This window comes from Sycon ciliatum, chromosome 7 (assembly GCF_964019385.1).
Source record: "Sycon ciliatum chromosome 7, ocSycCili1.1, whole genome shotgun sequence".
Taxonomy (NCBI): Eukaryota; Metazoa; Porifera; class Calcarea; order Leucosolenida; family Sycettidae; genus Sycon; species Sycon ciliatum.
Window position 1 is genome coordinate 11258842 of NC_088649.1, and position 25000 is coordinate 11283841.

A 25000-nucleotide genomic window follows, 5' to 3' on the forward strand; every position below is an offset into this window, starting at 1 on the left:
GCCAGAGAAAGCGGTCTTTAGTGGCAGGTGGTCCTTAGTTAGAGGTTTGCACCACACAACCATGCAGTAAAACCTGTGACTAACGACCACCCCTTGGGGCCAGAGAAAGCGGTCTTTAGTGGCAGGTGGTCCTTAGTTAGAGGTTTGCACTGCACAACCAGTCAACCATGCGTGTATATGAATGTGAGACCGTCCGTGCCTGGCGAAGTGGTCTTTAGTACCAGGTTGGTCACTAGTCATGGTGGTCTTTAGCTACAGGTTTTACTGTATGTCAAAACCAGTATTCACGGTACTCTACACTTAACTGGTTCACCGTATATATACTCACAGCCAGCAGAGAAGGTCATACACATGTGTGCAGCTTTTCAACGAATACTGTACAATGCAAATACGCGTGACACCTTCTTACAACAAACCGCAAGGTCACAGAAGACGTGAGCGGGCGTGTGTGTGTGTGTGTGTGTGTGTATGTGTGTGTGTGTGTGTGTGTGTGTGTGTGTGTGTGTGTGCGTGTGTGTGCGTAAGTCCGTGTGCATGTGAGCGGGCGTGTGTAGAAGTGTGAGATGCAATTCAGCGTGACTCACTTATAACTCACATTAACACACTGCCTCTCTACTGCAAGAGAAGACAGAGTCAGCAAATTGCTATCTGCTGCAGTCTGTTTAGGCAGAGACTTGAATATGGGGGAGAGACTATAATATTTAAGTACGTGTACAAACTAAATGTATGACAAGGACCTCCAGCAAAGAACACTAACAACCATGGCCTTGCGGGTCAGGCTGGCAATAACAAACAAATATACAAACACACGAACACACAAACACACACATACATACACACACACACACAGGCACAGGTGCACGCACATACACATTCACGCACACAACCCCTCCCCCCCCCCCCCCCCCCCCCCACACACACACAGACACACAGACACACTCTCCATCTGCACACCGACAGCACAGCACAGCACAGCACAGCACAGCACAGCACAGCACAGCACACTATCTCTAACACAGGCTACCTGAGCGCGTTCTCTAATCCACGTCCCATTGTGCCATGACCGGGATGCCTCCTGAGATAACCCATGGTCGGAGAAACATCCTCCGGTATATAATGCCGTGGCGAGTTTGGACTTTGCTCACTTGAGGTTGGTCCCCGTCCTTCACTCATCCAGTTGGAAACCAAACGTGGTCTGCTGCCATTGCCGGCTAAGAACCAACGGCCAAGACAGAGGAAACCACAGGCAAGCTGAGATAAACGTTAGTCCACTCTTGTGAACTGCCATCGATAAGGCAAGCTGAATCGACATTTGTGTATACTTTATTCATGCAGTGTAAAACAGTGGTGACAACGTACAATACAACGATGAAAGTAGGAAGATTTTTATTTTATTTTTTTACTTGAAACCACGCACCCAATTCGTAAATAGCGAAGAGAACAAATAGGGTCTGCAAACTTGTCTTATTGTCCGTAAACTCCAATGCAGCCACTTACGCATGTATGAAACCTCACTGCTCAATACGGTCTCTTTAATGCGAATCAAATCACATCACACACCCCCCCCCCCCCCCCACACACACACAGCTCCTCACCAGCCGAGGACGCGGAGCGTGACAGCTGCCCGCTTGTCCACGGAGACGATGATCTAGAACTGAGCGGTGACGGCGGAGTCAAGCTCCGTGACTCAAGTCCAGACGAACGGCCAGCTACCACAACAATAACAATACAAACGGGAGCAAGGAAATGATGATCGGTATCAATAGAAAAGGACCAAAAGTTTACAAGTTATCCATGTTCGTGTCCAACACTGACAAATATAACTAAGATACCCTCTCTTTTTTCTCACTTTTTCATTTTAATCCTTGGCTCTCAATCCGAGTGGTATCAACAGAATATAATTTTAACCCTTATCCGACCGACAAAGTGCACAAATTCTCAGCCCGAGCGAGACGCCGCGACCCATTTTGATGACAACTTTTTCCCTTAGGTGAAATTGGCAATCTTGGGCTTTTTATAAAGCTTGAGCCATGAGGAGTTCTCTACAAACAGTTTCTAGCCTTCGTTTGTACGAGGAACAAAAATTCTTCTCCAATACGTTTGAAGAGAAGTTCGGTTCTTCAACATATGGGTTATCTATAGTCTTAAATTTGTACTTTCAATCTTTCATGCTAATAAATTTTGAATGTAGAAGAACTTCTTTTGAGACCAAAATAGTGCAGATTTGATCAAAAAATGAGCGAGTTACAGGTTGATAAAGTCATCGACGGATAGTCGTGGATTTTTGACTGGCTGGTCGGATATGGGTTTAAATCGCTTACATTATGGATTTTCGCAGTTTTGTTGCCATTAGAAACATATGCAAAACATGGCGGCCGCATTTGATTAGTTTGCAAGAAAAGTGGTTGGGGTTTCAGGACTACAAGAAGTCGTCAGGAGGGGTCATGGAGAAAAGGAAACTGTCCTATCGCTCCCAAGAAGCGTTCTTAAAGGTATTTTGGGCAGTCTACCGCTGCTACGGCTGTTCCAAACGGCGATTCAAAGTCTGAGTCAAGTCAGGCCGAAAGTGCCAGTGTCCGCTGCAGAGCGAAAGCCTGATGTAGAATTTCCCAGATGGATTGCTGGCTATTCATCATAGTCCTGTGCGAGGGACTCGTTGTCGTACTCAAACCCAGACAGTCGTGTCGACACCTGTTATTCAAGTGATTGAGAGGCGATTCTGAGAGCGCCGCTAGTGTTTCTGAGGCTGACAGTGACGAAGGCAGTTCTCCTCAAGACTCTGAGCTAGGCAGTGACGAAGGCAGTTCTCCTCAAGACTCTGAGCTAAGCAAAGACGAAGGCAGCTTTCCTCAAGACTCTGAGCTAGGCAGTGACGAAGGCAGTTCTCTTCAAGACTCTGAGTTAGGCAGTGACGAAGGCAATTCTCCTCAAGACTCTGAGCTAAGCAGTGACGAAGGCAGCTCTCCCCAAGATTCTGAGCTAGGCAGTAGCGATGGCAGTGAGCAAGAGTGTGCTGGATATCGCCTTGTTGACATGGAGTGCCTGCAGACAAATTGTCTCAGACATTTGTGCTTGCAAAATTTGTAGAACTGGCAGTTTGATTATCAAGGAGACCGATCATGCTGGCTTTCATAGCTAGTTGCATATCTTTAGTTTGTAGCAATGCTGGCTGCGATGGTATGAACAAAGATCCACTTATACCCAGGTCCGAGCAGTATTCTTATGATTGTAATAGACGCAGTGTGCTTGCGACGAGGTCAATAGGAAAGGGTCAAAGGGGTCTGTGTAAATTCTGCGGTATCAGGAAACTGCCACCACCACCTGTATTAAAGTCAACTTTCCAGCTTCATCAGAACGCCTTGCAGGTCGCTCCAAATATGCATGCCTCTTTAGCAAGATAGAGAAGACTGAGCAAGGAAATCTTAACTCGACGAACCTAGACGGGGTGGCGAAGAAGAGGCTGAAGGAAAACCTGCCGGACGCTTTCACGAAATTCATGCCTACACGTGCACCGAATGCGCAGCCCGATGATCATCCTGAGGTGTTCCACCTCTGCCAAGCATTTGTGAAGAAGTACACCAGTCTGGGTGATCTCAACGAGGCCTATTAGAAAGCGAGGGTGATGCCCTATATGCACATAGCCACATACAATGTGCCGAGAATGATTGCAGCCAACAGAATAGCCCGTTGTTGATAGCAGAGTGCAGCAAGCAGCCCGGGAGGTGCAGACGTTGACCTTGAGCAAGCAGAAGAAAAGATGAGATCAAATTGCTGAAGTAAGGTTTGACGGCACATGGATAAAGCGCGGCTTCGCATCTCTGCACGGTGTATTCACATGCATTGACTGGGAAGTTGGTCGTGTTCCGGATTTCAATATCAGAACAAAGTACTGTCATGGATGCAAGCAGTGGATGCGGAAGAGAGAGAGAGAGAGAGAGAGAGAGAGAGAGAGAGAGAGAGAGAGAGAGAGAGAGAGAGAGAGAGAGAGAGAGAGAGAGAGAGAGACAGACAGAGAGACAGAGACAGAGAGAGAGACAGAGAGAGAGAGAGCATGACAATATCACGGCTGCTGAATGCCAAGCATGGAAGGCTGACCACGCTAAAACCTGTAAAATCAATACGGATCGATCTGCTCCAGGCAGTGAGGCCGAGGCTGCTGTTCCTCTGTGACAGCGGTCCCAGCCGAATAGGGATCTTGAGTACCATATATTGTATTTATCGGTGATGGTGACTCGAAAAGTTATTCTGCAGTCGTTGAATCTCAGTTGTATCGGCCGGGTTCCCCAGTGGAAAAAGGAAGAATTCGTTGGACATACGCAGAAGCGCATTTGTGTACAACCTGGCCTGAAGTATGTTCAATTTCTCAAATTCCGGTGTGTTGATTCATGAAACTCGGCGGTTGTCGATGTCATCCTCGACATTTGCACATTTTTAAAATTTTGTGGCTTGCGTAGCCTGAAGAAGAATCCGAACGGCCATACATTAGATGATGGAAGGCCAATCGGTGACCAGGGGAGGCTGAGTGACAAGAGTGTCGACATAGTGCAGGCCTATCACGACAATGCCATCGGGGAGCACGAGAATAATTAGCATGACATAGCGAGAGCAATTCGGGCCAGCCCCAGTTATTATGTCTCAAGTGATGATAATCAATTGCAAATGTTCTGTCCAACTGGTCCTGAATTTTGGTGTGGCTGGCAGCTCGTTCGAGCTGGAAAGCGAGATTCTTATGAGCATCGCAACATCACGCCAGCTGCTGTCATGAAGGCAGTCAAACCGATCTACCCGCGGCTCAAGGAGAAACTGCGGTGGTCAATAGTATTGATGCTTAAGAGAAAGGACCAAAATGTCACGAGCTTGGTGGATAGCTAGTCATAACTCGTACATTATGGTCCTTTCTACTTCAGCAGTTTACCGTCTTTCCCCTCGCCCGCTACGACGCGATATTGGGCAAGCCCTGGTTGACTAGGAACAACCCACGAATCAATTTCCGGACCAACGACATAATCGTGGACGGGAATGGCCTGCCAAGTGCACCTTCTCAGGACAAGGACGGAGACTCGCAAATCGTAAACATGTTCATTTCTGGCTGTCAGGCTAGTCATGCGCTCAGAAATGGCGAACAAGGATTCTTAGCATGGGTCACAGCTGGGGACGACTCTGGTCTTGATCTACCTCTGAGTATCCCCAACTCTAACAATCCCGAAGTTGCTGACTTGCTTCGTTGTGAAATGTGGGAGCCGTTGATGCAATGCCCCAAGAACAGAGCCCCTTGCAGTCGTAATCTCGCTCAAATGCTGGAGTATTTACCTGTTCAGTCAATTTGAGCTCCTCACTGACAATATGGCAGTGGTTCACTTGAGAACCAAAACCCCACCTTACTAAGCGCGAGGCCAGGTGGGTGGAGTTTTTGGCAGATTAGCATTATTCTGTTCACCACAAGCCAGGACGAGAGAACGTCGCAGAACCACTATCACGTCGCCAATGGGACGACTCCATTTCTAAGTTTTGCTACAGTCAGACCTCGCTTATCCGGTCCTCTTTTATCCGGATCCTTCGCCACCTGGAGGAAAATCGTTGGTTACCGATTTACAGCATATGTCATGCATACATACAGTACGTGTGTTCGATTATCCGGTTCCCTTGCCTATCCGGACATTTTAGTGGAAAACGGATGTGTGCGGTTATGCGAGGTCTGACTGTACGTTGTATTGGTACGAGTCCACTACACAGCTGACATGGTGGTCTCCACCTAATGCCACCCCACAGCCAGGGTTAATAGAGAAGACTGATGGTCACTTAAGAACCTAGGGTTCTCTGTAACAAGGCCATGCCTGTTGGGACTCCCCTAGTCAAATAATAAATACTACTACTAAGAGCTTCAGTGCATCTCATCGCGTGGCTCGCCGGCCAGTGAAGACAATCCTACCACGGTACTGCAGTGCTGTTCAATGAAATCCAGTCGGGTTACTCGAGGTCGCGCCTTGCACCATTACGCAGCCCAGTGTCCGCAGGTGTCGGGCTGCGCAACGCCCGGCGCGTACTTGAGTGACGCGACTGGATTTCATTCAGCAACACTGTACAATGCATGGGTGCATTGCAAACGTGCAGCCGGACTTAGGAGTAACAGAACTTATGCATGTGTGATGTTACTTGCACACCCGCACACACACATGCACATCATGTACCATGTAGACGCCCTTCGCAAGAGAAGGATGCAAATCTGAAAATGCCCTGGACGTGCGTCCACAGATTTTCTCTTTATAACAACGATAGTGGATCTGATTCTGATTGAAACAGATCAAGACCAGTGTCAGATAACTGTCTAATCCACACAACTGGCGAAGCCATGTGAATCAATCCCCCCCCTCCCAATGCACACCTGGGTATGTAGGGTGTGCATAGGCAACTGTCTTCGCAGTCCTATTCCGATGTACACACACGCACACACGCACACACACACACACACACACGCACACACACACACGCACCCCCCACCTCCACATAGCACGTGCTCCAACAGGTACCAATCTCGAATCAGGGAGCACATTTCAACAGAACACGTTTTACTCACAGGCAGTTAGTGGAATACTGGAGATAGAGGATGACAGCGACACAAACACATCACTGCTTTCACCACCTCCACCACCAGTGGACACTCCACTATGACAGGTAGAGCGGCTGCTGGCACTGGGCGTCGATGAACTGGCGCGCGACATGCAGGCCGCAGCGCCGAGCACGCCGAGCGACGCCTGGCACAGCAAGTCGTACTGCTCCGCCGTCACAAACACGTTGAGCAGGCGTACGCTGGACGGTATGCGGTCGCCTGTGTGCGCAGGCGTCAACAAGCAAACAAACACGACAAAACACACACACACACCATGTACCATGAATCCACCCGTCGCAAGACTTACATACCCATACACTCACGCATGCACGCGCGCGCGCATACACATGCACCTTGGATCTGGCCATGCGGACCCCATGGGGGGGTTGAGCAGGTTCGGAACAGTAGGGGCGATGACGGGATAGGTCCTGTGGTCTACTGAAACGCCAACCGCAATTGCAACACACACACACGCACCCCCCCCCCCCCCAACACACACACATGCCAACACACTGTACTGTACTTGCTCACTGCCATGAGCTGGCCACATGGGTCTTCCGTTGGGAGAGCAGAGATCTTGGAAAGACGATTCAATTGGCTACTACAATTGTAGTATCGAACCGTCCAACGGTAGACAACCCCGAAATACCCAACCTACGGGTGGACTTTAAATATGCCTCCACTCATGGGTTCACCACACCGCACAAACATCTGAAAGAACGTGTGGAAGACAGCATGGCTATTAGCAACGCCACCAAGTATTCTGTACATATTCAGTGGGTCGTTCCGATGCACAAACATAGACATTTCCAATCCCGCATGACATCACCACAGTGCAGGGAGATTACATCATCAGCGTGTCACCCTTACCGATTGCAGTGGGGAGGGGAATCCCCGGGTGATCGACAGGGCTGTCATCCTGAGGTAATGAGCAGATATGAATGGACAGAAGACAAAACCGGTACTAGCATACATCTTGTTTGTTTGTTTGTTTGTTTGTTTATATTTTACTTCACCAGGTACACAGGCATTTCTGCCTTCTCGTCTAACCATCAGGCTAGACTCTCAATAACAGATGAATCTTGCATTGCTGGGAATCTAGAAATTCATTTCTAAGAAAAATAAAATAAAAATGCTGACATACCTCAGATCTCTCTGGTGAGAACATCAGTGATAGACAGTGGTGAGTCAAGATTGGCTCAAGCTGCGTGCACAGGATCCTGTATTCGTAAGCACACACGAAGGCACACATGCACACACACAGACACAAACACGCATGCGCGCACACACTCTCTCTCTCTCTCACACACACACACACACACACACACACACACACACACACACACACACACACACGTGCACGCACGCACACGTACACGCACGCACACACAATATACCATGTACGCCCGTCGCAAGAGAAGCACGCATGTCTGCCAATACTGGACCTACACACACTGATCTTCAAGAGCAGACAAGACCCAAAAGAAACAGATCAAGACTGGCATGCAATCCCTGCTGCTGCATACTATTGGCGTGCATGGGAAGCACGCAGACACACACACACACACGTCCGCACGCCCACATGCTTACCGGCTTTGGAAGAGAATCGCACCACCAAGCACCGAGGGTAAGCGCTGACCCGACTGCAAGATATGACTAGCCTGCAAGAAGAGATGTCCCTCTCTCTACACACAGAAAGCAAGAACAGTAACTAGGGCTGGGTCGGGTAGCATTTTATTCTGGTATCGGGTTCGGGTAATTTTCCACGGGTAGCACGGGTACCCGATCGGGTAATGTTTCCATGGTAACACCACAATGCACCCCTTCCCTTACAAACTGGGTAGACATGCTGAGTATTACATGCATGTGTACACGTGCACTGTACACGATGTCATCTGCAACTTTGGGTTTTCGGGTACTACAGTATTCTGTACCCGTCTACCCGAGGTCCTCACAGGTAGCACGGGTACCCGACTACCCGAGGTCCTCACAGGTAGCACGGGTACCCGACTACCCGAGGTCCTCACAGGTAGCACGGGTACCCGACTACCCGTGCACACCACTAACAGTAACACACACCACCCGACAAGGGGGTGTCAAAAGACCGCCAGATTTTACAAAATTTGGACAGGCATAAAAAATGCATGGAGAAGCAGGTCAAATACAGAGATTTTGGAGTTTTTAAAAGTGGGTTTGAGATTTATTTCGGCCAAAATCTGGCTTCAAAAGTCAATGCCACTATTTTAACTGAACGGACTGTACAGTAAAAGCTGTCAAGGCAACCACTCTCGGATAAGGCGACCACCTGCCCTAGAAGACCACCGCAACCAGGACCAAGGGATGCTATTTCCAGTCAAATGACCCTGGATGAGGAGACCACCTGGTATCAGAGACCACATTTTGAAGGTCCCTTGAGCGGTCGTCTTAGACAGGTTTCACTGTAGTTGAAGCGGTGAATGCTTTCCCCGTGTCTTACCTTTGGTAGAGGTACGTAAGGTAACGGATGGAAGAGTGATGCAGTGCTGCTGCCAAAGCGACGTACAAACGGTAGGTAGCACGACCAGATGGTCGAGACCAAGTAGCGGAACGTGTCCAGGTCTTTCTGCGCTTGCTGTAAGCCGTGCAAACAACAACAGCAACAACAACAACAACAACAGCAGCAACAGCAGCAGCAGCAGCAACAGCAACAGCAAAGATACAGACAGGTCGCATCAAAAAAATTCGACAGTGTGAGCTCAGTGCGATAGGATGGACTTATATAGACCTAGCGCTCAACTGTCATCGTGAGAAATCATCAACAGGCATGTCCAGCAAGTCGTGAAACGAGTGCACTGCGAGTGCGCTGACAGAACGCTGCATGTCCAGATGGGCATGCGTCGCCAGCTGCACTGGCGACGTGCTCGCGTCACAACCTGCTACACATCATCTCCAACGACATTCACTGCAAACAAGAGATCACATCCAAGATCGTAAAAAAAATTCTTTAATGGGATGTATGCATCTAAGATGGCCGTCACCTTTTTGCGGGGCAAGTTACCCCATACTTGGCAGGTACAACCCGTTATAGTACATTTATGAGTATGACCTCACAAAGTTCACGACCTTTTATGCAGAGCTGGTATCACAGTGTGTACGGTTGTAGTGGACTTGGCCCGCAAAACCTAATGGCGGGAAATTGATGCATACATCCCATTGCACACTTTAGATGCTCTACCCTCGCCACGACAAAACTCACCAGATGTACTCGCTCCAGACTGCCATGAAAGAACGTAAAGACATCGAAGAGCTTGTCCAGTAAGCGTTGCAGGCGATAGGATGACTCCTTCAGTGGTGCAGACAACGCCTGTGCACACAACACAGGAAAGCAGAACGAAAGACAGAAGGTGAGTACATCATCAGGCGTGTTCAAAGAGTGTAGGCTATTTGGCACATCAAGTGTATGAACACACATAAACATACACAAACAGACACACATACACACACGCACACACACACACACACACACACACACATGTGCGCACACACACGCACATATGCACACACTCACATACCTGATACATCAAGTATTTATGAACACACACACACACACACACACAACACACACACCACACACAGATCCCCACACATCCCCACTCCACACACCCGACAAACAATACATGATTGTTAGCAGCAGACTCACCAGCGTGTATCTACCCCAGTGGCGCAGGGCTATTTGCTCCTTTCGAAACGTCACAAGTGTGGGCATTTCACCACTCAGATCCACCAGCGCTTGACTGACACCCATCATCTGCATTATCCGATGCTGCGTCTCAATTGACTACACGTGCACACACAGATACAAACATGAACGGCAGAGGCATGGGCACAGAGAAACACACACGTCAATGGGCACTGTGCATGCTACTGGATATCTGCTAACTGCCCACTTTCACAGCGAGTGTACAGGTAACGTGGGACTGGGTCTGGTGCTGTTGTGTGTGTGTGTGTGTTCGTGTGTGTGTGTGTGCGCGTGTCTGTGCTTGCATGTGTGTCCGTGTCTGTGCTTGCATGTGTGTCCGTTCATGCATTCGTGTGCGTGCGCGTGTACGTGCAAACATAGGTGTGCATGTGTGTGTGTGTGTGTGTGTGTGTGTGTGTGTGTGTGTGTGTGTGTGTGTGTGTGTGTGTGTGTGTGTGTGTGTGTGTGTGTGTGTGTGTGTGTGTGTGTGTGTGTGCTTCTCATGTACATATCCATTCATAACCCGACGTAGCTCGACACAGGCCTACTGCTTACATCTAGCATGTCGCCCTTGAACTCATTCTCTGGGTAATAGTAGAGGACCGCTTCGTCCAGCTGTCCCTCCTCGCCATGCATGGCGGTTTGGTCGTACATGAAGAACAGCTCTCCATGACACGTTGGCCTCGTGCTAGCCTGCTGCTCGGCCGTCTGAGATGCCGGCATGGCTGCGTGGCAGCGAAGCAACAACTGCTACGTAAGAGATGGGCTGAGAAATCCAACCAGCAAATGCATGCCTTCTGACTTTGTCGTATTTCGCAACGCGACACGCGCACAGGCGCGGCCAGCGAATCATATACGGGTAGGGACGTGCATACTAGGGCGTCAAGTCCCCGAACACGCAAAGGAACAATGACGGGCAACGTTGCTGTTTCAGCTACTTTCCCCAAGACAATCTGCGTTCGAAGTAGGCTGCTGACCATTTCAAAACGTCTTGTCACAAGTTTTTGCTGCATAACACTTTTTAGTTTTGGTAAAAGAAAAGGGCAAAAAGTCCAGAATGTGCGTACACGCTATCTCCGCGTCATCACGCTTCAACAAAACGCCATTTTCTGTTCCCAGGTGACAAACTCCCGAGCATTCGCTCAGTTGCGTGAAAAAGCACAAGCAAATCGATGGGATCACGGGACTTGACCGTGACTACGACGTAATACTTTTGAAAATCGTTGGCGAGCAGGTCCCTTTATCCGTTTTAATTTTGAGGACACATACATGCATGGCAAGAAAACCAGCCCAAATACAAACGGCTTTTGAGTTTTGTACGAACCACTCGCTTGCAAGCTTGAGTCGCTTCCTCCTGCATCCTGTCCCAAAAAAAGGCAAAAGGCAAACAGCCCACGTTCCACACAAATTTTTATTTGAGGCAAATCAATGTCAAGTGATCTACGTACCGATATCGCGATATCGATGTGGATGATTATGTGTGGCACTTTTCCTGTGAGTTTCTTGGAAGTTTTGCTCAGTTGCTATTAATTTTATTAGCCTGGCTTGGGTAGTGTTGACGGTTTGAACACCTCCTGTGTGTAGGCTTCGATAAAAGTTTTTCTTTCTTTCAAACGACAACTTTCCCTGTCATAGTCAAGTGCCATACAGATCTTGTGAAGGAACGCCTTATTTTCATGTCTGATCGACGCTGGTAGCAACAATGGAGATTCGCAGACGGAGAACAAGCTTGGCCCTGCCCCAGGACGAATTGAGCACACAGCCGCTCGACCGCGTTGGCGCGGATGACTTCTACGAGAGCTACGAGCCGAAGGGAGACTTGGGAAAGTAGGTTGAATTCTTGACACATCCTGGCCTGGATGACTTGTGTGTCTGATCTGTGAATTTGTTTGTAGATTTAAAAAAAAGTATACATAATTATTGCATATGATGTGGGGCTGAATTATTGTGTCGTTTTATGCGCTCATTTGATTTTCTCCATGCAATATCGTGTGGAGTGGATCAGCTTTGCACGGTGACCTACGGGTATTATCCATCAAATAATTGAACAAAGGGGCGATCATTTAATATTCGTACTTTTAAAATTTGATAACCGTGATCAATAAGACAAGCTGAATCGACGTATACTTTATTCTTGCAATGTAAAACGGTGGAGACAATGTGCAATAAAACGATGAAATAGCAAGAAATAGTGTAGAGAAAAAGTACAAACAATTACAAACAAGTTTTCGTCCAACACTCATCAGGAATCGTCGTTGTATTAAAGGACACTGAAACAAAATTGAACTATCAGGGATGAATTTATCCGGTATCGCATCGCAGTTTGCGATTCAAAATCGATCGAGTGCGATTCAAAAATCACAGCGACTCGCAGGAAACTGCGATGCATAAACGGCACTGCATACTGTACCTCGCGCAGTCAGTAAAAGTGATGCTGTGACTGTGTCGTACACTCACCATGCTCGCTATACCTGTACAGTGCACAGACCCCGCTTTTTTCTCAGGAAGGTGTGATTTCTAGTACATGTAGTACCTGTGAACTGTTGCTGGCTCCGCGTGCACATACTGACTGTACTGGTGTCCTACTTGAACTACACGTACCACTTTGCGCGGCTTTCATTCAGTAAGTTCAGTATTTCATGTACTTTCCGTACTGACAAGCATCATCTTTCCTCCACGATCCCGGCGGAGGTCTTGTTTTTTTCTCTTCTTTCTGGTTTACTTACCTCTTTTCGTGATATTATAGCTTTCTGCTTGTAGCCAGTCGGTCTTTCTGGTCGTGAGGAAATTCTGGAATCGCGTTCGTCCTTCTCTCTGTAGTTTTTGTCTAGTCTGGTTCTGCCTCCAACATGTCTGTAAGACACATCACCTTTGAGAAGTGGGTGGCAGAGGTCGATGTCGAGAGGAAATGGCTTCGTTCTGAGAAAGCTACAGGTGCAGCGGTGACCGCGGCTGATTTTCTGCCAGCTATGCAGACAGCACGAGTCCTCCCTCCGTGGGCTGAGAAATTTTAGTCGGTCTTTTGTGGATGGGATTTCGGGGACTGCTCTGAAGAAGGACAACGTGGTGAAACATTCGAAGTCGGATATGTATAGCAAGGCGGTAGGAATGTCGGTTCTGGACGGACTTTTTTTGTGGAATAAGAAATGCTAATCAAAAATCAAGGACTGCTACGCATTTTGGCGTTTGCGTCGCGAAAACTGCTATGCAAAAAAATGACAGTAAAATCATCCCTGACTATTATAGCAAATCTAAGTTAAAGAAATAACACTAAGAGTAAGAACAACAGCAGTGAAATTTACAAGTGTGAATTTTAACAATGAAAGCGAGAGCAATCATGAATGCGTGTGTTAACAATATACTTGTAAATTTCACTGCTGTTGTTCTTAGTGTTTTTTCTCTAACTTAGATTTTCTATAATAGTTCAATTTTGTTTCAACGACGATTCCTGATGAGTGTTGTACGAAAACTTGTTTGAATCCTTATTTTTCTCTACACTATTTCTTCCTGTTTTCATCATTTTATTGCACATTGTCTTCACCGTTTTACACTTCATGAATAAAGTATACACAATGGCGATTCAGAGGCTGCACTGGAGAAGCTGAACGCCTTCCATAGACGTCAACTACGGAACTTGTTCGGAATTAGGTATCCCGCCATCATCTCCAACAAAGACCTATATTCCAGAGCATACACACAGCCACTTTCGCACACCGTTGCTGTCCGCCGTTTCCGGATGTTGGGTCATGTTCTGAGGATGCCCTCAGATGCCCACCACAGCAGGCAATGGACAACTACTTCCGTCGAGATGTCACCGGTGTGCGTGGACGCCCGAAATCGAACCTGGCCATGGCAGTCAAGGCAAGCACAGCTGCCAGAGACATGCCACTGAAGACCATGACTGATCTGAATGGGCTCAGAATGCGCGCTTTGGACAAGCAATCATGGAGGGAACTCTCAGCCTGAGCTGGTTTTGCTCGCGGCTGCAACGCACGGGGTAGTGAACCCAGGACAGAAGCGGACCAGGCATCATGACTTTGCACATCTATCGTTATGCTGCTTCATTACGCAACCTGTTTTATTATTATTATTATTATTATTATTATTATTATTCGTGTCCTGGTGGTGGCAGTCAATTTTTTCTTCAGACTTTTCCCGTTTGTCTCTTTCCCTCAAATCAGTCAATATTTTATGACTTGGGGCTCCCCGCGTGCTAGTTTGTACGTGAAGTGTGTGGGTTACAGTGAGGGCTGCGTCCCACCCGCCTGTGTGGATTCACAGGAAGTGTGAGTTACGAAGTCTGAAGAAAATGTTGAACGGCCTCTGCTGGGATGACGACTACACCATAGCTCAGTGGTTAGAGCATCGCTGGCTACAAGCGAGGGTCCCTGGTTCGTGTCCTGGTGGTGGCAGTCAATTTTTTCTTCAGACTTTTCCCGTTTGTCTCTTTCCCTCAAATCAGTCAATATTTTATGACTTGGGGCTCCCCGCGTGCTAGTTTGTACGTGAAGTGTGTGGGTTACAGTGAGGGCTGCGTCCCACCCGCCTGTGTGGATTCACAGGAAGTGTGAGTTACGAAGTCTGAAGAAAATGTTGAACGGCCTCTGCTGGGATGACGACTACACCATAGCTCAGTGGTTAGAGCATCGCTGGCTACAAGCGAGGGTCCCTGGTTCGAGTCCTGGTGGTGGCAGTCAATTTTTTCTTCAGACTTTTCCCGTTTGTCTCTTTCCCTCAAATCAGTCATTATTATTATTATTATTATTATTTCGTAATACGTATTCGCATGCAACGACGCAAATCCACACAATTCAGTAGACACTTTTTCTATCAAACGTTTTCTTTCCCTTCTCTTCAGGATAGTACAGGGAATGTTGGAAATTAGAAAAACACATAACTATATAGAGAATGAAAGAAAGAAAAAGTCAACACTTCAACATAGGTGTTAAAAATGATTAAAGTGTTAAAAACTCAAAAACAAACAGCTGCAAGTTGTAGACAAACACGTTGAACACATCAGGGAACACAGAAAACGTTTGATAGAAAAAGTGTCTACTGAATTGTGTGGATTTGCGTCGTTGCATGCGAATACGTATTACGAAACTGTTTTTCCCACCGCCTCCAAACTACTGTTTGAATTATTATTATTATTATTATCTGGTTTGAGGGAAAGAGACAAACGGGAAAAGTCTGAAGAAAAATTGACTGTCACCACCAGGACTCGAACCAGGGACCCTCGCTTGTAGCCAGCGATGCTCTAACCACTGAGCTATGGTGTAGTCGTCATCCCAGCAGAGGCCGTTCAATATTTTCTCCAGACTTCGTAACTCACACTTCCTGTGAATCCACACAGGCGGGTGGGACGCAGCCCTCACTGTAACCCACACACTTCACGTACAAACTAGCACGCGGGGAGCCCCAAGTCATAATATATTATCTGGTTTGAGGGAAAGAGACAAACGGGAAAAGTCTGAAGAAAAAATTGACTGTCACCACCAGGACTCGAACCAGGGACCCTCGCTTGTAGCCAGCGATGCTCTAACCACTGAGCTATGGTGTAGTCGTCATCCCAGCAGAGGCCGTTCAATATTTTATTATTATTATTAGTGGCGATTCAGCTTGTTTTATTGATCGCGGATATCACGTTATTAGTGAGGTTCTGCCACACGGTAAAACGTGCCAAAGTACGTATGGAAACATCGCCGCGGTACGGGATCAAGTTTCATACGGATTTTTTCATACCGTTTTCCGTGTGGAGCGCGCTTCACACGGACTGGACTCCGTGTGAAAACTGAGCGTACAGAGTACATGTGGCGGGGTGTTCGTGCATGCTATGAGCATGCTACGTACAGCAGAACCGGTGCAACGTACGAAAAATCCGTGTCAAACTTCACTGCAGTTGACACGGAGTTCCGTACGTAGTTCCGTGTAGCAGAACCTCTCTATTGTCTCCTCGTCGTTTGTTCAAATACTTTTAAAATTACTTATTATGATTGAATGGGCGAATCCCGATCAGGTGCGCTCCGATTGAGCTTGATCGTTTGGCCGAATCCGATCAAATCCGGAGTAGGTGTACTTGGAGTGGAATCCGACCACCCCCCCCCCCCCCCCCACACCGGGAGTGGCTGGAGTGGAAATGGACTTTCGTGTTTTTGGACGGCTTTCACAGAATCCCCCAGATATGCGTACATGCTGCGTACTACACCCTTGTTTTGTTCGATTGGGCCAGCGTTGCTCAGACCACACCGCCTGCTCGCACTCAATCCAGATTTGCCAATCGATGACACCCTGACTGACATCACCATCAGCCAGAATTTAAATGAGGCTCCTTCCAGTGCATTACATCATTGATGTCCATTTGTGGCAGTCGCACTGTCCCCTATGGCAAGTGTCGGATTTCACTTACCACGGCTGTATATAGGACGGTGGGGTTCTGGTATGGTGTGCGCATGTGCTTGTGTGGCGCTGCGCGTTGACTTGTGTTTGTTCTAAATCCGTGCCCCCGCACGTCAGTTGAGCCGGTTCTGGTGTCATGTGTTTCCCTTGTATTCTCTTGCAGAGGCTTATCCAGTGTTGTACGGAGGTGTGTACATCGAGAAACTGGCAAAGAGTATGCTGTGAAATTCATCGACAAGACCATCGATATAACCCTAGCCAAGGCCGTTCGCACGGAGATTGATGCCCTGGAGCGTGTCAGCCACCAGTACATCAGTAAGCGTGTGTGTGTGCGTGTTTGTGTGTGTGTGCGTGCGTGCGTGTGTGTGTGTGTTCTGAGCAGATAAGTAAGTGTTAAATCATCACTTTCCTAAGTAAGCAATTGAAAGGTGCGACTGGCAACAATAATAAAAAAAACTGACAAGTTCGCTATTCTAAATCTAAACTGTTGGCGTTGTGTGCACGATCGTTTGTGCTCATGGCTCTGTGTGTTTGTTCGTGTGTACATGTGTGTGTGTGTGTGTGTGTGCGTGTGTGTGTGGTGTGTGTGTGTGTGTGTGTGTATGCATGTGCATGCGTATGTGTGTCCTTGTGCAGTCAAACTACACGAATGGTACCAGAGTCCAGTCTATTTCTTCTTAGTATTTGAACTGTAAGTAGTAGAGTTGTTGCTGCTATTTTTGTCAGGGTTCTGATAACGTTACATAATGGATGTTCATGTGACATGCATATAATGTTGCAGTCTGATGTGGACGTAGGTCAGTTTCTCGCACACCGGCTGATGCTGCTGCTGCTGTTCAACAAGCGTCTGTTATTTTCTATGCTGTGTCTTTTTTCTTGCAGGGCAGCCCACGGTGAGCTGTTTGACCAGCTGAACAAGGCCGTGCGCTTCTCTGAGATGCGCTCAAGGTGAGATAGAGACACACATGTACACTGTCGACAGTGGCTGCGTTCGATTGCGCACTTGAATCGATTCATGGATGCAATCTCGCCGTTTGATTTCATGTCATGAGCGCTGGAATTGATTCATAACTGGATTCATGAATCGACTCGCGGGCATACCAGTAATCGAACGCACTCAGTGGCGGTTAGTGAAATCCGACCCCAGCTCGGTGCAGTCACGTTGGAAAAACCCAGCACACGCTTCTAACACTGCCCAAGTAGAGACTGCCGGAACCGGTGCTGCACTCGGGCACGACAATCAGGGGTCGGTTTTCAATTGCCAACACTGTACAAAGATACAGGCGAACAGACTACAGTACCGCAGCGCCAAAGAAGAACGGACAGGCTAGAATTTCACCAGACTTAGTATAGCGATGTGTACGCGGTGATTCCACCTGGCAGAGGCTGGTACATGAAAATCAGAACAGCCCAGGCTACGAGCTGGCCCCCAGTTCTTCGTTACCAGACAGACGGGACACAGCACAGACAGACAGACAGATAGCTGTTTGGGCTTGCAGCAAATGAACAATTTGACGCTGTACACGAGCGTTGCGTGGCCAGTGGCGTTGCGTATTCACTACGTATATGGTATGCATTGTGAGGAACTCCTGTTTGTTGCGTGCACACTTCATCATACAGTCAGACCTCGCTTATCCGGTCCTCTTTTATCCGGATCCCTCGTCATCCGGAAGAAAATAGCTGGTTACATATTTACAGCATACGTGATGCAGCCAACATAAGCAGTGTTCGGTTATCCGGTTCCCTCGCCTATCCGGTTATTTTTGTGGAAAACAGATGTATGCGGTTAAGCGAGGTCTGACTGTATCGTGGTGTTGATACGAACGTGGTTTTAATGCACGGTGATGCTCAATGAAATCTGGTCGCCGCGAATCAAGTTTGCGCCCTGCACCATTTCGCAACCCAGTGCTCACAGGTCTGGGGCTGCGCAACGCCCGGCTTGTACTCGAGTGACTCGCCTGGATTTCGTTGATCAGTATTGTTCCTGGACTCCGCCAGTATTGGAACGCACAATAGGATTCTTTTCATGTTGTTGTTGTTGTGTAGAATGGTGATGAAGCAGTTGTTACTTGCCATCGAGCATATCCATTCGCTCAACATCGTTCACAGAGACGTCAAGGTATGCTACGTCTGTGCGCTTTCAGCTTCTTGGTGACCTTTTGTGTGTGTGTGTGTGTGTGTGTGTGTGTGTGTGTGTGTGTGTGTGTGTGTGTGTGTGTGTGTGTGTGTGTGTGTGTGTGTGTGTGTGTGTGTGTGTGTGTGTGTGTGTGTGTGTGTGTGTGTGTGTGTGTGTGTGTGTGTGTGTGTGTGTGTGTGTGTGTGTGTGTGTGTGGGTGTGGGTGGGTGGGTGGGTGGGTGGGTGGGTGGGTGGGTGGGTGGGTGGGTGGGTGGGTGGGTGGGTGGGTGGGTGGGTGGGTGGGTGGGTGGGTGGGTGCGGGCGGGCGGGCGGGCGGGCGGGCGGGCGGGCGGGCGGGCGGGCGGGCGGGCGGGCGGGCGGGCGGGCGGGCGGGCGGGCGGGCGGGCGGGCGGGCGGGCGGGCGGGCGGGCGGGCGGGCGGGCGGGCGGGCGGGCGGGCGGGCGGGCGGGCGGGCGGGCGGGCGGGCGGGCGGGCGGGCGGGCGCGCGCGCGCGCGCGCGCGCGCGCGCGCGCGCGCGCGCGCGCGTGTGCGTGTGTGTGAGCGAGTGTGTATGGCTGCATGTTCGGAGAGAGATAACTGGTGTGGAGGTTCCATGATTGATGGGGTTCACACTTCACCGTAAGTTGGTGCACCAGCATCCACTTCTGATGTTATGTGGTGTAAATCACTCAGCATCCACTTCTGATGTTATGTGGTGTAAATCACTAGTTATGTGGTGTAAATCACTAGTTATGTGGTGTAAATCACTAGTTATGTGGTGTAAATCACTAGTTATGTGGTGTAAATCACTAGTTATGTGGTGTAAATCACTAGTTATGTGGTGTAAATCACTAGTTATGTGGTGTAAATCACTAGTTATGTGGTGTAAATCACTAGTTATGTGGTGTAAATCACTAGTTATGTGGTGTAAATCACTAGTTATGTGGTGTAAATCACTAGTTATGTGGTGTAAATCACTAGTTATGTGGTGTAAATCACTAGTTATGTGGTGTAAATCACTAGTTATGTGGTGTAAATCACTAGTTATGTGGTGTAAATCACTAGTTATGTGGTGTAAATCACTAGTTATGTGGTGTAAATCACTAGTTATGTGGTGTAAATCACTAGTTATGTGGTGTAAATCACTAGTTATGTGGTGTAAATCACTAGGGTACCTGTAGTGGGCATCTGGGTTCCCCGTGCACGCACGCCCACACACACACACACACACACACCTCAGACCTCAGACCTGCCCATCGCGGAAGCGATGATAGCGAACAGCTATGTTAGACTTGGCAACTTGTGCTGGGATTACACCATTCAGCAGCTTGCAAGGCTGATGAATTGACCGCCGCTATTTTTAGCCTGGTATCCACCACACAGCTGATTGAATTGACTTTTTCTGGCCAGTGAATCCCTATTTTTCATTAATGTTTCCATTTTTTCTTCTTACACACACACACACACACACATGCTCTCTCTCTCTCTCTCTCTCTCTCTCTCTCTCTCTCTCTCTCTCTCTCTCTCTCTCTCTCTCTCTCTCTCTCTCTCTCTCTCTCTCTCTCTCTCTCTCTCTCCTTTGCCTCGCTCTGATTCCCTGTGTGCGTGTGTGTGTGCGTGCGCATGTGTGCATGTTTGTGTTTGTTTCCGTGTCTGCTTCAGCCGGAGAATATTCTACTTGGGGAAAACTTCAATGTTCGACTTTCAGATTTCGGCTTTGCTGCGGTCATACCTAACGACACATCATTGAGAGGTACAACTGTAAATACATGGAAGCGATCAGAGATGAGATGTCAACACCCTCGTCCAACTATTGTAGGGGTCCTCTCAAAAGGCTTTTGTCGTCCCTGATACGAACATTCAATCGGGTTGCGAGCCAAAATCGCAAGTCAACTGACACCAAGAGTACTCTTGCTGACACTGGACATATACATGTACATGCATGCGATTTTTCGTCGTCCGGCATAGCAAGCTGCGTTCATTTCAGAGGGAGGGGAGGGGATCTGGGGTGCAAAATGAACGATGTTTGTTTCAGGGACGACGAAAAACTTTCCCTGAACAAGTTGTTGTTGTTGTTGTTGTGTGTGTGTGTGTGTGTGTGTGTGTGTGTGTGTGTGTGTGTGTGTGTGTGTGTGTGTGTGTGTGTGTGTGTGTGTGCATTGTTGTTGTTGTTCTCTGATAGAGTTATGTGGAACCCCCGGCTACATGGCTCCTGAAGTGCTCAAGTGCGCCACCTATCCGGATGCACAGGGATACGGCAGGCCCGTCGACATGTGAGCCTCGTTTCAGTGTGTGTGTGTGTGTGTTTGCGTGTGTGTGTATGTGTGTGTGGGAGTGTAGGTACGCGTGTGTGTGTCTTGTATGCGTGTGTGTATATTAGGGGTGAAAGTTGGCATTGATATCCCGAGTTCGAGTACTCTGATTTTCTCCGATCGAATATTCGAGTATTCTAGTATTCTTCATCTCCTAAAAACTGCACACCAAGGGCCTTAAAATCACATGATAAAAGGTTACAACCCTGATTGAACCGAGTAGCAGTCATTATTCTCGGGTATATTGGACCTATTGGTTGGTGGGTCATTTGGGCTCTCTCTACTCATAAACAGATGTTCACCACACAGTCTGCACATCAATATCTGCCGACGGCTGCTCTGAAACTGCAGATTTCTGTGGTAAATGCATGTACCATGTATGAACGAGTACTCTGATTTATTCCGAGTACGATTATTTTTGAAAAAATCGAGCGAGTACTCGAGTATTCGGTATAATTGTTTCACCCCTAGTGTATATGCACGTGTGTGCGTGTGTGCGCGCGCATGGGCAACGTCAGTGGGCTTGTCCTGGTTGCTGCACTCAATACGTGCATGCAGGCCAGAGTATCTTTCCGTGGCAAGTCCCACACTGACAGCACATCGGCTCTCTCATCTAGTCTTGACTGGATGTGGTGCAGGATGGGCCCGCATAGCAAATACTGAGAGATGCGGAATGCACGCGTGCTGAAGATACAGGCCAGATTGTGCTATTGGGCTCTCAGACATACTAGTGCCCTGGTGCATGTAGCCATTTATATAGCTGTATAGACTACATACAGAAGTGCGAAGAAAATGTTGAGCGGTCTCTGTTGGGATGACGGCTACACCTTAGCCCAGTGGCTAGAGCATCGCTGGCCTCAAGCGAAGGTCCCTTGTTCGAATCCTGGTGGTGACAGTCGATTTTTTCTTCAGACTTTTCCCGTTTGTGTCTTCCCCTCAAACCAGTGAAGACTTTAATAATACGAGTACTTTTATCTCATATAGCTGTGCTAGATTGTGTTGTTGCCATGGTTGTGTTCAAGTGGTGTGTGGAGCAAGGATCTTGTCTGGGAGAAGATTGTGTTGGCTATAGTTATGTTATATCTGTTGGCACTTGAGCATTGCTACTTATCTCGTATTAAATCTAAAAAAAATCTAAAAAATCTACTCTATCAGGCCGGTGCATGTGGTAATGAGAGCTGATTATTCAATTGCACTGTGTGCATGTGTGTGTGCGCGCACACACACACACACACATTTGACGAATATGCAGTATGTGAAGTTGTTCTTGCTCTTTTTCTTGTTCTTGTTGTAAGCTTGCATGCTTGTAACTTGCTTCTGGTCCTCTTTGTCGTCTTCAGGTGGGCATGTGGTGTCATCCTATATACTATGTAAGTGAAGTCGAAATGTGCCATGCAGTATGATACATGTACTATTGTGTGAGTGTGTGTGTGTGTGTGTGTGTGTGTGTGTGTGTGTGTGTGTGTGTGTGTGTGTGTGTGTGTGTGTGTGAGAGTGTGTGTGTGTGTATGTGTGTGTGTCTGAGTATGTGTATGTATGTATGTGTGTGTGTGTGTGTGTGTGTGTGTGTGTGTGTGTGTGTGTGTGTGTGTGTGTGTGTGTGTGTGTGTGTGTGTGTGCGTGCGTGCGTGTGCTCATGCACGTGCACGTATGTGTGTGGGTGTTGTGCACCAATTTGATGTGCTCTTCCTGAGAATACCGATGTTTTTCATGGCGATCTCTTTTGTTGTGTTGTTGTTTCTCCCATTGCTGTAGGTTAGTTGGCTTCCCGCCATTCTGGCATCGCAAGCAAATGCTCATGCTACGGCTGATCATGGATGGAAAATACTCTTTTGCCGCACCGGAGTGGCATGATATAGGTGACTCGGCGAAGGACATGGTAAGTCTGTCTGTCTTTGTCTCTGTCTGCCTTTGTCTCTTTCTGCCTGTCTGTCTCTCTCTCTCTCTCTCTCTCTCTCTCTCTCTCTCTCTCTCTCTCTCTCTCTCTCTCTCTCTCTCTCTCTCTGTCTCTCTCTCTGTCTCTGTCTCTCTCTCTCTCTCTCTCTCTCTCTGTCTCTCTCTCTGTCTCTCTCTCTGTCTCTCTCTCTGTCTCTCTCTCTGTCTCTCTCTCTGTCTCTGTCTCTCTCTCTGTCTCTCTCTCTGTCTCTCTCTCTGTCTCTCTCTCTGTCTCTCTCTCTCTGTCTCTCTCTCTCTGTCTCTCTCTCTGTCTCTCTCTCTGTCTCTCTCTCTGTCTCTCTCTCTGTCTCTCTCTCTGTCTCTCTCTCTGTCTCTCTCTCGGTCTCTCTCTCGGTCTCTCTCTCGGTCTCTCTCTCGGTCTCTCTCTCGGTCTCTCTCTCGGTCTCTCTCTCGGTCTCTCTCTCGGTCTCTCTCTCTGTCTCTCTCTCTGTCTCTCTCTGTCTCTCTCTCTGTCTCTCTCTCTGTCTCTCTCTCTCTCTCTCTCTCTCTCTCTCTCTCTCTCTCTCTCTCTCTCTCTCTCTCTCTCTCTCTCTCTCTCTCTCTCTCTCTCTCTCTCTCTCTCTCACACACACACACACACACACACACACACACACACACACACACACACGCACGCACAATTTCACTTTTTTCTTTCTTTTCTCTGTTGTGTAGTCCAATCGGTTCCTTCTGTCTGGCGGAATGGTGCAGTCATCATTACTCTCTTGTTTGTGGACCTATCTTCCTGTGCACTCGCTCACCTCATTTTTGTTTGTTTCTTTGATTTGAAATTGTTTAGAGCAGATGCAGTTCTGCCTTCTCACCAGAGGAAAACCTCCGGTTCCTACTAAGAATTTATGTATGCATGTACCGGTATGCATGCGTGTTGTTGTTTGTCTCGATTCCATTCTTTAGATCCGTAAACTTCTTGTGGTTGATCCGAATCGCCGGTACACTGTACATCAGGCGTTGGCGCATCCGTTCATCTTAGAGGTACGTTCCGTGTTGCGTGCACCCGCCCTACCCTGGCAACAGCAGCACACTTACATATATTACTAGATCTAGACGACTGTTCTCAGCCGTTGCTCTGAGCGAGAAAACCACGCAGTGTGCTTTGCAGTTCTGGCATGCTTTGCTTCCAACAAGTGCATATGGTGCCGACGAGCCACCGAAGTTGCCCAGCCCAGTCACGCTGGCCAGCACCTTTTTTTGGATCCACATTAAACTTTGGCAGCCCCGGGGGCCGATTGTCGGGATTTTCTGGCACCGACGACTATACGTGTGCATCTCATGCGTCTAAAGGATGCCTCGCGCAGCTTCATTATTCACAAATTGTTTACGGGCAACTCGACTACACTCATGGTGACAACGACCGACACGTTAACAATATTACTGGATTGCGTGTGAAACTGCAGTGCTCACTTGAATGTAGGCAAATTGCCCGCAAACGATTTACGATTGTACAAAAAAATGTCATAATTTGGATGGAGTGTATATAGGAAACGTCACTGAGCACACACATCGGCTATAGAGCGAAACCCTGTGTGAGACGACTGCTCAAGGGACCCGGAAAATGTGCTGCCCACGAGCAGATAGTGGGTCAACCCTGTGCCGGATGGCTGGAAAGTAGACCTTTCGGCCCTGGTCGTAGTGGTCCTCTGGGGTAGGCGGTCACCTTGCCAGAGTGGTTGAATGATAAGCAAGTACCGTAAAAGTCCGTAAATAAGTACGTATTTACTTTCGAATTTAGTGACCACGCCCGTACTAACTTTCGGGTGGGTACTGACTTTCGGGCACGAACTAACTTTCGGACCTGACTTGTGTGTAGTGGAGAAGTCATTTTCATGTTGTGTACATGCTACGTGCTGCATGTGCGCATCATACCGGTACTTATTTCGGGCAGTATGTTTATCGGG

The 25000-nt window shown here is 48.2% G+C and overlaps 2 protein-coding genes across 3 annotated transcripts in view; one reads left to right on the forward strand and one right to left on the reverse strand.

Moving 5' to 3' along the window:
* Positions 1-1015: 1015 nt before the first annotated feature.
* Positions 1016-11335, reverse strand: LOC135821912 (BLOC-3 complex member HPS4-like). Its single transcript, XM_065334899.1, has 10 exons — positions 10881-11335; positions 10287-10424; positions 9843-9950; positions 9084-9218; positions 8198-8292; positions 7752-7827; positions 7478-7526; positions 6575-6826; positions 1596-1709; positions 1016-1211 (listed from the first exon to the last, which is right to left on the reverse strand). The coding sequence occupies exons 1-10, from the start codon at positions 11046-11048 to the stop codon at positions 1021-1023; spliced, it is 1326 nt and encodes a 441-aa protein (XP_065190971.1). The 5' UTR covers positions 11049-11335; the 3' UTR covers positions 1016-1020.
* Positions 11336-11721: 386 nt separating this feature from the next.
* The window catches only part of LOC135820979 (phosphorylase b kinase gamma catalytic chain, skeletal muscle/heart isoform-like), a 19367-nt gene continuing 6088 nt past the window's right edge, over positions 11722-25000 (forward strand). Inside the window, exons 1-10 of one of the 2 annotated variants that reach the window (XM_065334036.1) lie at positions 11722-12152; positions 16885-17036; positions 17358-17412; positions 17604-17669; positions 18768-18840; positions 20500-20590; positions 21020-21110; positions 22490-22519; positions 22905-23028; positions 24000-24077. In XM_065334036.1, coding sequence (XP_065190108.1) covers positions 12028-12152; positions 16885-17036; positions 17358-17412; positions 17604-17669; positions 18768-18840; positions 20500-20590; positions 21020-21110; positions 22490-22519; positions 22905-23028; positions 24000-24077 — 885 coding nt within the window. In that variant the 5' untranslated portion in view covers positions 11722-12027. The remainder of the gene's footprint in view (positions 12153-16884; positions 17037-17357; positions 17413-17603; positions 17670-18767; positions 18841-20499; positions 20591-21019; positions 21111-22489; positions 22520-22904; positions 23029-23999; positions 24078-25000) is intronic. The other variant, XM_065334035.1, reaches the window with a different exon arrangement.